Source organism: Amphiura filiformis, chromosome 1 (assembly GCF_039555335.1).
Source record: "Amphiura filiformis chromosome 1, Afil_fr2py, whole genome shotgun sequence".
Classification (NCBI taxonomy): Eukaryota; Metazoa; Echinodermata; class Ophiuroidea; order Amphilepidida; family Amphiuridae; genus Amphiura; species Amphiura filiformis.
Window position 1 is genome coordinate 79,867,363 of NC_092628.1, and position 12,452 is coordinate 79,879,814.

At 35.6% G+C, this 12,452-nt stretch overlaps 2 protein-coding genes across 3 annotated transcripts in view; one reads left to right on the forward strand and one right to left on the reverse strand.

The window, feature by feature from the left end:
* The window catches only part of LOC140154246 (uncharacterized), a 31,715-nt gene extending 19,695 nt beyond the window's left edge, over positions 1–12,020 (forward strand). The window contains exons 11-15 of one of the 2 annotated variants that reach the window (XM_072176838.1): positions 1,388–1,456; positions 1,712–1,780; positions 3,127–3,276; positions 4,618–4,731; positions 6,085–12,020. In XM_072176838.1, the coding sequence (XP_072032939.1) occupies positions 1,388–1,456; positions 1,712–1,780; positions 3,127–3,276; positions 4,618–4,731; positions 6,085–6,293 (611 nt within the window). In that variant the 3' untranslated portion in view covers positions 6,294–12,020. The remainder of the gene's footprint in view (positions 1–1,387; positions 1,457–1,711; positions 1,781–3,126; positions 3,277–4,617; positions 4,732–6,084) is intronic. The other variant, XM_072176844.1, reaches the window with a different exon arrangement.
* LOC140154263 (glycine amidinotransferase, mitochondrial-like) overlaps positions 1–12,452 on the reverse strand; it is an 85,809-nt gene that overhangs the window by 41,547 nt on the left and 31,810 nt on the right. The window lies entirely within an intron of this gene.

Genomic DNA, 12,452 nt, shown 5'->3' on the forward strand with positions numbered 1-12,452 from the left:
TAGTTCTTTTTCTCCATGGTTTATTATGTGGTGGCTTACTAAAGTGTTCAAAACTCCGCAATGAGTTTATATGGTATCCTTGAATCACTACATGTAGTACTGTAGCTTTGTCATCTCCCTCTAGTTTGTCATCAGCAGTATCATAATCTTCAATCTCTTTGTACTTGGCAATGACATGATGCTCCGTCAGCAATATTGTCCAATGATTTGTGGTGGGGTCATGTAGATCATGCTGAGCATAGCAGCAGTTTCACCAACTTGAAAAGCCTGAGAACTACCACTGTTATTTATATATTACAATTTACATTTATAGACAGAGTTTTATACACCGTGTAACCAACACCATTAGAAATTGTCTTCTACATGAAAAATTGCATGAAATAACAGTTATGCTATAACTATCTAGTGTGGTCCGTATCTTGTAGCCAATTGAAATACTGTACCCGAATATTATTTTGAATGGAATAGATGGATTGCAAACTAAGATCACCATACTGGGCTACTTTAGATATATACATTTCTTGGTGCTTTTTATAGTTAAGAATAGTCCAAGCCATTTGGTTTCAAGTTTTCAAGTTTGTCAATTAATGTGCTACCTTTACAAAAACCAATGGTGGACGTGACAATTCTGAATTGTAGACTGTTGAATCTGCTATGTCAGTAAGTGATTTTGGTAATGAGTCCCACTCAGAGTCCTTGACTGTCCTTGAATAATATTTGGAGGGGCATTCTTGTGACTCCTGGTTAAGCATTGGGCGGGGTGTAGAACATTTTGAAAAGGTAAAGCCAGGTAACCCCCTCTAGCCTTTTAGTATAGAGAACAATTCTTCTTCTGATCACAAGTGGTTGCCAGTCCAGGTTAGGTCTTAAAGCATTTTAGTGATGGATGAATCATGATCGAATGTCGATTTGCTTTAATTTCTCTTTTGACAAAGGAATATGTTTTTATGAACATGGGTTATTTTCAAAACAAAATATTTTCCGGGGTTGCCAGGAATTGATCCCAGGACCTCTCAAAAGCCAAACAGAATTCATATGACATGGATAATTCTATAGAGTGTATGCAATCAACTAGCCAGAATGGAATAACAATTGAATTAACAGCCATGTTTTAGGACAGGTCTGAGACAAACTAAGCACATGGTCACTGGTTTGATTCTATAGTCAATGATTCAGAAGCACTTGTCTATTCAAACATTGTACAAAAGATACCCTGTATTAATTTGTCCAAACCCTAATGTAGGACAGGTTCTGACCAAGGTCTGAGTGACGTAGTATTGCATACACTCTATAGATAAGTCAGCGATCAGTTTATCATTATATGCTTAATTTGCACCACAGTTTGATTTTTTTCATATTTAAAAAATCTTTCTTTACATATTTACAGACATACCAGTCCAATATGATGATGCAGATGACGTTGATGTTGATCCCATCCCCATCAAAGTGCCATCAGGTTTGTCTACACTTCATATTTGTTTTGTATTATCAGAGTGATTGCGAACAATATCCACATTAGGCAGTTAAATTTCAAATTTTCAAAATGAAGTGATATTTATGTGACATAGATAGCCTTTTGTAGTAGTTTGTTCCATGTATGTAGCACACAATCAAAGGAACTATGGCAGACATCACTTTTTATTATATGCTTAATTTGCACCACAGTTTGATTTTTTTCATATTTTAAAAATCTTTCTTTACATATTTACAGACATACCAGTCCAATGTGATGATGCAGATGACGTTGATGTTGATCCCATCCCCATCAAAGTGTCATCAGGTTTGTCTACACTTCATATTTGTTTTGTATTATCAGAGTGATTGTGAACAATATCCACATTAGGCAGTTAAATTTCAAATTTTCAAAATGAAGTGAAAGTTACGTGACATAGATAGCCTTTTGTAGTAGTTTGTTTCATGTATGTAGCCCATAATCAAAGGAACTATGGCAGACATCACTTTTTACAGACCATATCGTGATCATGATAAAAGATGTGTTTTCTGGAGCGAGTTTCATAGATGGTGGTTGGTCCCAACCTGGTCATCATGTAATGACAAAATCAAAAAATTGGGCTGAACTTGGACCATGTTCCATGGTACTATGCAAAACATTAGCTATGTGTTTTTTGATGGTTGGGCTACTTAAATAGAAGTACATGTGGCACTGTGAACACAGGCAGAATTTAGCTGTTATAATGTGCAGGGACTGCAGTAGAGATCTGTAAGGGCTCTTCTGTAAGAAGAGCTATTTGAATCAATGACTGACGGATAAAATATAGAAGGTGATTCAACAAGAAAAGATAGAGATGGCGGTCACTCTTGAGGAAATGATGTCATGGTATTGTGATCAACAATGGAGAGAGTGACAGGGGTGTGGGTGGGGGTGTGTGTGTAACAAAAGAGAGATGTGTGGGATGTTATCATTTGATGCTTATTTCTGATTCGTTAAGAAAATGGGAAGTAAGTGATAAATTATTTTAATATTACATACCCAAATTTTTTGATAATTATAATTGGTTGATCAAGTTGATACCTGTTTAGAAAGTTCTGATTGGATAATAGCCATTCAATAGAATTTCATATATTCATTCATATTATTTTCCATCATAAAAGCAACACATACAAACAGACAAAGAGGTGGAGGAGATTGCAGCAAAGCCTGATTAATGTTGCACCCCCTTTACAAAAGGACATAAAAACAAACCAAGCAAAAGAAAATATAGACTAGGTTAATTAAGTTTTGTACAGTTAGTAGTAAACTTAGTACCTAAGGTGGAAGTTGTCTTACTGATTTTGTGTATTAACTTTGTAAAATATAATTGTGAGATGCACTGAATGATATAGCTTGCTTGCTTATGATTATCAGACACAGATAAATATTTTTGTAAGCATCATTATCTTGATCTTGTATTGCTATTTCCCTATGTACTCTACAACTACTATCTCTATACTCCTGGTCATAATAACTTTATTTGCCAAGTCTTCCATACTTAAGTATGATATGTTACATGTGCAGAGCCTCTATATGAATCATCAGGCAAGAATCTGCTTTGTCCTTACGGTTTTGTGTATGTTTCAGAACATTTTTCATAGTATTCATGATTTGTTTTCAATTTACCAATGCAGGTTCAGTAGATGAGTCATATGAGGTGGATGGCTCAGAGTCATGCAGGCCCCAATCCAGTCACACAACCAACAATGGTGAAACAATGAGTACAGTGGATACGTCATGCAGACCTCAAACCCGGAACAGAACCAAAAATGATGAATCTGCAAGTATGTTTTTTGCAAAGACCTACATAATTATTATTCATGTTTTCTCTGCATTAACAGTTTTTCATTAGGTTTGTTGAAGTGGATTGTCTTTCTGTAAATGGGCACAGAAGCAGCCACAGGGTTAATTTGAATGATGGGAGTGGGCAAAATGGTTTGCAGGATGAAAGAGGTGTCTAAGCTGGGGATGTGCCCCTCAAGGATTAAATGTCTTTCATCTAACATTTACAGTCTGAGTCAAAATGAAGGTTCTCCAGATTTGTGCATTTTTCTTGGAAAATCTACAAAAGTCATAACAAAATGATTGCTATTGATTGGAAGTGTAGTACATTAGCATTCAGAGGAATTTTGAATTTTTTGATTTGGTCAATTTCAATTTGAAAATAATGTGGTACTCGTAAATAAAGTAATTATGAGCTTCAATGTGAGTATATAGCTCCAAGTCACAAATTGCAAAGCGAAAATGTTAAAATCAGACTTCATTTACAACACTACTTCATTTACTATGCAGTTTATAGTTTGTTTGTGTAAGATTCTTCTTAGCTGGTACAGTTCTAAGAAAGTGATCTGAGATCAAACCAAAAGTTGCCATCTTGAAATTGCATGGAACAAATGGGTAGCTCAAATTTGATGATTTCTTCACCAGGTGATAGAAGAGAAACTCTTCTTCAAAATAAGTTGAAAACTGTAATCATAAGATGGCGGGACGTTTTTTTTTAATAGTTTGGCAGGGAACCTTTATTTTGACTCGTACAGTATAGGTACTGAAATAAACGGTGGTATCATGTATACTGGATGTGGAACATGTTTTTGTTAAATGAGTGGCTTTTCATCACCAGAGTCAACTAGGTTATGAGATGTAATTTAGAAAAACGTGGAATGGAGAAAAAAATCTCAATAATACTGAGAGCCTCTTAGTTTGTGTGATTATGATCACCCTTTAAAGCCAAACATTCTTTAATTAGAGTGGCTTTCATAGATCATCACAAAAGGTAAATGTCTTTACAGGTCTATTATGTGATCCTAACATGGTATTTTTATGACATAGTTAAGTAGATATCGATATTGAGTCGATTCTGAGCTTGCGTTTGTGAGTTATGCCCAATTTACTGTACCATATACTATGTATACTGCTGCATAGGCCACTATGTTGAATTTTCTTCATGTCTACATCCGGTAAGCACAAATTTGGCGATTATTTCGCGAAGCAAATAAATTTGCAAGAAATATTTTCTGCACAAAACAAACATGATGTACCTAAAGCCTTCTACTGGTATAAAAATCTCAACTTTTTTGGAGAAAAACACAATGATAGTTGATAGAAATCCTTTGAAAATTATGCAGGATGTAGCAAGAAGGCAAGTTCACACCACAGTCCCCTGAATAGAGAGGAGGAGGAGGAAGAAGAAGACTGGGAGCCAAGTGCTAAAAGAATAAAAAGATCCAATCCAAAAAGAAGTAAGTCACATTTTGCATTTGATTCCCCAAAAGTAATAATTATGCTAATATGGTAATGATAAATTAATTACTTTATTCTGCTGATATTTGTTTTAAAATTTCAAAATTGATCAGAATAGCTTGTTGCAGTCATGAGAATTTTCTGGCCTTTGCCTGACTTCAGGCTCTTAGCATGGATCATAGGTCTGACAGTGAAACGCGGACCAGCCAACTTGCACACGCTATTTGGAGCCTGAAAAGAAATTGCTGCGGATCACACAATTTGACACATGTATGGAGTCTGCCATTGGGGTGCTGGGGTGCTGAGATCATCACGTATCCGGGGTGCTGAGATAGCCTCGCCAGTACCCCGACTACGCGCTAGGCATAGCACCCCCGGTGTCAATGACCATTAACTTGACGATGACTTCTGCAGAGCTGCCAACTCTCCCTCTTTTCGCAGGAGACTCCTATACTTTTAAACCTTCAGAACCCTTAATTTTTGGTCATCTCCCTGAAAAGGAAATGGTTTCGTCCATTAAGATGTACACATTTTGACAAATCTCCCTGATTGCAACAGGAAATCTCCCTTTTTTCAAGATTCCAATGTTGGCAGCTCTGCTTCTGAATAGACTGATTCCAAGTCTGATGGAGCAGGACATGTTATGATTGTAATTTAGAGCAATTTCTCTTTATTTTCTTTCTATTTTTGGAAGGACTTTGGTCAGTTTTATGTATTTCATAAAATTAAGTTCATGTTGATTGTACATGCGTAAAAACCGGGCTAAAAACATGAAAAATTCACAAATAAAGTACATATTTTCAACATTTGAAAAAATTCGCCCGAAACAGTCTAAGGATGGATGCAGCAAATGACAAGTTTAGTGCTTGAAAGTTTTCAGCAATCGCGACGGACGCCAGCGTTCGCGACACGGCTGTGTTCCAAGTACGCGATGGCGCTGTAATGGCGACTTGCATAGCTGTAGTGCTGGTGCAAGCCAGTGTCACTTCTCGTATTGCTAATTCCCTGCATGGATCTTGAGGAAACATAAAATACAAAAGAATTATATTGTACATAAAAGTATGTGTATGAATTACAAAGCATTTAACTGAAAACCCCATGATGATGCGACTTTTCTTTGCGAAGTTACGTCACTTGATCAATCGCTGAAAACAATATAAAACAAAAGAATTTGAACACTTTCTTTGCCAATATCTCAAAATCAATATTAGCGACATCCGACTCATTTCCCTTGATCGTGTCACATATATCAATATCTAAGTACATTCAAATTGTCTAGTTCAATTTATTCTGTACTTTGAAATACTTCAAAATATTTTTCAAATATTTTTATGTTTGGATTTAATTTGCAGAAAAGAAAGGATGGCTTGCATGGTCGACAGAAGAGAAAAAAGCTGTTTATACAATGTTTGACAGCTATATCAGAAGAGGACTCCTCCCGTCAAGGGAGAAATGTAGACTTGCACAGGATAAATATCCAATCCTACACAAAAGAGAACCAGACCGAATTAAAGATTTCGTTAGAAATCAAATCACAAGGCTGAAAACTGCAAAACCCTGATTAGACTGAAGGGCTGAGACTGAACATTTAGCTGGATTTGTCTGCAAAACCCTGATTAGACTGAAGGGCTGAGACTGAACAGTTAGCTGGATTGGTCTGCAAAACCTTGTGAACACAATATCTGGATATCTAGAGAGTTATGTGGTACAATGGATAGGTCCACTGTGGCCTCGATCTGATTAGGTTTTGGGCCTATTATATGCTAATTAGGTACCTCATTTGCATAAATATAGTGATTTTAACTCCCAAATCCTTGTGAACACAATATTTTAAAATTCATAAGGTCTATATCACTATGAAATCAAATCACTGAAAAAAGCACTGACATCTGAAATGAACACTGAACATGCTGAAAAAAACGGAGGCTGTATAACAACTAAAATAATCACTGAAACACTCACTGACAATTTGATCATTTCAGTGGGATTAGTGAGTTTCAGTGTGATTGAAATGACCTTGGGACACTAATCACACTGAAGCTCACTAATCCCACTGAAATGATCAAATTTCAGTGAGTGTTTCAGTGATTATTAGTTGTTATTACAGAGACCGTTTTTTTCAGCATGTTCAGTGTTCATTTCAGATGTCAGTGCTTTTTTCAGTGATTTGATTTCGTATAGTGTATAGATGTTGTGTGGTACAATGAATGGGTCCACCATGGCCTCAACCTGATTAGTTTTGGGGCTTAAAATATGTTAATTAGGTACCTCATTCATTATTTGTATAATTGCTGTTAACTCTGGAAACACTCATTATTTGCATAATTGCTGTTAACTCTGGAAACACTTTCGAGATATTTGGAGTTCTGTATGACCCATAATTAAGTCACATGGTGGTAGGTAGGGTGTCAACCTGTTTGACATTGATTAGATTTAGGAATGAATTATGCTAAGTAAGTAGTACTAAGTTAGGCCGAGTAAAAAAATATTTATGCTTCACGTCCCTGCCCTCATCCTTTTAAAGATTCTTGAATTTTATTTTTATTTTGAATGTCCAGATAAAACTTGTTAATGAAAGATGTTTCAGAAGTTAAAACTTATTCTTTAGCCTTGCAAATGCATAAGATGTGTTTCAGGAGAGTTTGTGATCACTAGAGGAGCCTAACTCCTCAAAACAAGAAATAAAAAAAGGCCGCCTCCTTATTTTTTGGATATCATTCCAAATACACCATACACCAAATATGGTGCTAAATATGGGTATTCTGGTCAATTTTCCTGATAAAAAATAAAAAGTGCCTCTTCCTCTTTTTTCTTCAAAAACCGGGACGTGAAACATCAGGGTTTTTTTTTTTACTTGGCCTTAAGTGTTTTAAAAGTGTTTTTAAGTGTACTTAAAAGTAGCTATTTTTCCCAATTAGAATTTGATTTTGATGTTCTTGCCCTTGGATTTGAATTTAGAATTTTGAACCTTGAACTTTTGAATTGTGTATTTTGAATTTAGAATTTAGAACCTTGAACTTATGAACTTTATATTTTGAATTTTGGCTTTGAATGTCAAAGATAGCATAGAAATTGTTGCCATCAGGGTAATTTTTTCTTACACTTCAGAGATTTAGAGTTCTACAGGTGCATCACTTGTACTTTTTGGCTGAAAATGCATTTGTGCACCTAAGATGGGGGGGAAGGCTGACTGCAAAAATGTGGACATTAACCCCAACTCCCTATGTTTTTTCTTGATTTCTACCACTATCATACAATTGAGCACAGAAGTGGTAAGGGTAATTTGTTTTTTAGAAAGGTACAAATCCCCCTGCGTTTGCACCAATTCTATGTTTATTGTTTATTAGACATGGCCGGATTTGACAAATTGTATGGGCAAATCTACTGGAATTGCCAAATCATTTGTCAAATATACAATTAGGTAAAATATTAGGTATCATACATTTAACATATAACATTTTGCACAGTTTAATATACGTGTACATTCTGGTTTCTTAAAGCATACGGCAAGATTTCAAAAAAACATTTTATTAACAAAAACTGCTAAAATGACCCTAAAAGCACAAATTCAAAAGTCCCCAGTGAACAAAAGTGGCAACAAAAACCAGACATTCCAATTGTACATTAGTTGTATATTGCTATTCGCTACTGTGTATTGCCCTTGTCAGACGCATGGTGTTTAATATTAGATTATGGATTTTGACACACATTTACAACGCCTGTGATCTTCACTCTTGCAGGGTCATCTCTTACTTTCTTGATTTCCATTTGGATAATGTGAAGAGAATTTTGTTTGAAAAAAAAAAGTAATGTTAAGCATCCTAATGGTCATCATTGCTTTAAGTATAAGGTATAGGGCTTTCATGTTTTGAGAACATTGTCACATAAGTGATCTATTGTAGTACATAGTACTGTGTTATAAGTACATAATGTGCCCGGATAATGTGCAGGCTTTGTGGCAAAAGTAATGCTTGTTTCCCACTGCAAACCCTAAAGTTACTGCAAAAACTGGTACATATTTTGGCTCAAAGTTTTCCATTAATTCTCCATCGACTTGTGTTAACCATGTGAACACACAGCTTTTTATGAATGGACCTCAAAATAAAAATTGTGCGATAGTTTTCTTCATAGAATAATATTTTATCTAGGAGAGATATGCAAGACATACAATAGTTCACTAATTCGACCTAGGTTGTGAATGTTCATTTTGTAAAAGTCCTTTTGAAAACACTGTATGTACATCATCATGTCACTTTTATGATGCAACATGATAAGGGGTCATCCAAAGTAGTCACCATTTTCCTGAACGTGAAGGAGGAATGGATAAAAAGGGTAATTCAAAAATTCACAAAGGGGGGAGGGGGTTGAAAATATTTGTATTGGAAAATGGAGACTACAATGGGTGATTCCTTGTAATTCCGGCATAAATGTCATTTGTATGGTGCAATGAAAAGTGTATATTAAACACATGCCACTTGTGATGTATATGGTACGTCATAGAGCATACATTGTAAGTATCATTTGCATGGTCATTAACATTATCATTTGTATAATACCTAATGTAGAGCACACATATACATGTAATGATGCAAATAACATATGTATCATGGTGCAATTATGTAATGTATTGCGTACTATTGATAAAATGCAGTATCAGTCCAAATGTGCGAGTTACAGCTTTAAAGTGGCTTTTATGGATATCTTGTACAAAAAATAGTCTCCCAGTGATCTAAAACATCAAGAAATAAAACTATTTGGATTCATTTAATGTTCATAGCCAAAGTTTTGAATCCATGCAAATTTTCATAGAATCTTGTTGTATAGGCCTCTGCTTCATCGTCTGCTAGGTTATTTGCAGCAAACTTCTGATAATTGCATGTGTGGGAATTAAAATTCTCCTTCCCTGGGGACTAAAAATTAAAAAAAGAAATATCTCTCTTGTCACAAAAATGCTGTTTAAACGGAAGTTGGCATTGTGGGAAGTTAGTATTGACGAGGCCTGTAAAGCATACAAATCGGAAAGGTGTGGAAAATTAAACTTGGACTAAATGCCCTTTTATGCTTTTAAAGCATTTGTATAAAATAAGGGAACAAAGAAGTGGTATTGTATCAGTTTAATGACAATATAATCCTGTTGCAGGGACAATATTAAAGTTCATGTGCAGTCTATAGATAATTCCGTTGGGCTATTGGCGGCCATAGCTGGGGGGGGGGGGCTTCTGGCAATCTTAGCGTGACGCAAGTGTTGCGGGAGTACACGCTTACCACAAAATATAAAATAGACCCATTTTCCCGGACTCACAAATTTGGCATATTTTCCATGTTTTGATGCTATTTCACATGCAAATTAGTTACCATGTGAAGGCCATATGACATAACGCTTGCACATCGAACATCCCCGTATATCTTTATACATGAAAGATGCTTAGAAATGGGTACTTTTTTTCTGCCAAAATGACCCTTAGAAATGGGTAGGGGTTTTGAAACTTCAGCATCCCACCCCTGACCAAACCAAATCTGGGTATATTTTTAACATTTGACAAATGCCCCCACCACGGGGTCCATGCTGTCTGTTTGAGCACCACATTTTGTCCATCAAGAGTCCTTAAAAGGAAGTGCCAGAGTGAATCATAATTTGTTGTATTTTACTAACTGTAAGCAGGGACAAGACTGAATACCAATTTCTCATTATAGTAGTGGAGGTTTTGATACTATAATTCTAAGTTACCTTAGCTGTTAACATCCAACTTTTTCTCATCAAAATTGTGAAAGTTACATTTAATATAAGGCCAGAATTTGATAATTGTTTGTGTTTGTATATTGTTGGCACCAACTAATGTCTTTCTAAGGTTGCTAGCTAAAACCAAATGTTGATTATTGTTCTTTAAAAATTGAACGGGCAAAGCTACAATGCATGGATTAAGATATCAATAAAGAAAGTTCTTTTGGGTATCATATTTTTTGGTAATAATACAAATCTGCATACTATACCAATAAGGACTAATTAATGTGGGCCCACTATTTTCCTTCAACCTTTGGTCTGAAAAGAATAGTAGGCCATGGTCTCCAGTTCACCAAGGGGACCAATAGATTACACTAAATCCTGAGTAAAGAGAAGTAAATATCTGTTTTATATCCTTTATTCATGTATTCTGTGTTCATTGATTGTGTAAAGATTTTGCAATAGGCCAACACTGGCATTATACATGGCCTAGGCCTAGACCTACATGTAGGTCTGTGATGTAAACGTACCTTGTCTTTGTTGACGGTCGTTGAACTTTTCCTACTTAATAAAAAGTCTAGACATAGTTTGACCAAGAAAATCCATGGCCTTTCACATCTTAATTGGGAGGTATATGGTAATATTTATGCAGTTCTATCTTATTCCTGGAATTCTCGAAAATTAAACTGAGCATCCTGGAGGAGGTCATAAGGTTATAGCCCAGGGAATAGTCTACTATTATCCTCTCCCAATAGTATCCCTCTCCCTCGGTCAATAAACTTTTTTCATCCTCTTTTCCAAATAGTGAAACTACCGTATTATTGGTCATCATGGTCATGTGACACACTTTTAACTAATTAATGAATGAGAATACATGTATGAAGGATATAATATCAACGATTCAACTCTTGTTTCTCATCAGTCTCCAATACTAACATAATATTATTAGCACCAACAACTGTAAAGAATGGTTTTATGAATTTCAGACATTCAATTGGCAATAATCTCTTAATCTGACACCCATGTTAGCTCCATCCTTTTGTGTAGTATCAAGAGGAATTATGTTCTGTAGAAAGCTCACTTTAAAGTATAGAATGTTTACATTTGTGAGTTGAGTTCTTTTTTTCCCATGAAACTCTAAAAAAATCAACATGTTTAAGCATTGTAACAAAAATATGGCTAAAACAGAGAGGTCCAATAGACATCATGTTAAGTATAATTGCCCATTTAAGTTGAAGTTGGAGAAATGGAATAGAACTTCATAAATATTACCATATACCTCCCAATTAAGATGTGAAAGGCCATGGATTTTGTCATAGATCTGGTAGCTTGAGATGTGCATGTTGTAGAACACTCAAGTGTGATTGAGTACTATTATACTTACCTCTCTAAAAAGACTCCAAAAGCAAAACATTTTTGTAATTGTCTCAGCCAAATCAGCTGGGAGTCAAAGTAATAATGTGACGGATCATATCGAAAGGTACATCTTGATTTCTCCTAATATGTCTCGTTTATAGAGCATAATACGTCAATCCATAATCAATATTTGAAGTGGATTAATTTTAACAGGCTAAAGGCTGGTTCAAAGTGAATATTCGAAGGCGAATATTCGGCTTCGAATACGTTTTGGGCGTCAAAATATATGCGACTTGAATATAAAACTATGAACCGGAGAAAGATATATTTCTACAGTTCATAGCGTTGCCCGACTGTTAACAAGTATTGCCCGTTGACCAAGGTAAGCAAAATTTAGAGAATTTCTTTAACGAAGTTAATAAAATCATAATAGGTAAACTCCATTTGAACTATTGTCATGATTTAATGTCTGTATAAACATGATAAATGGGTTTAAATAGGAGCAGTGGGCGTAACCAGTGGGGGCCGGTGCAAGCTGCCCCGGACACACAAAAACCTGGAAGAAGAGTCAAAAATTGGGAAGAGGGAAAAGGAGAAAAAATAGGAAGGAGAAGAGAAAAAGGGGAAAAGAGGGAAGAGAAA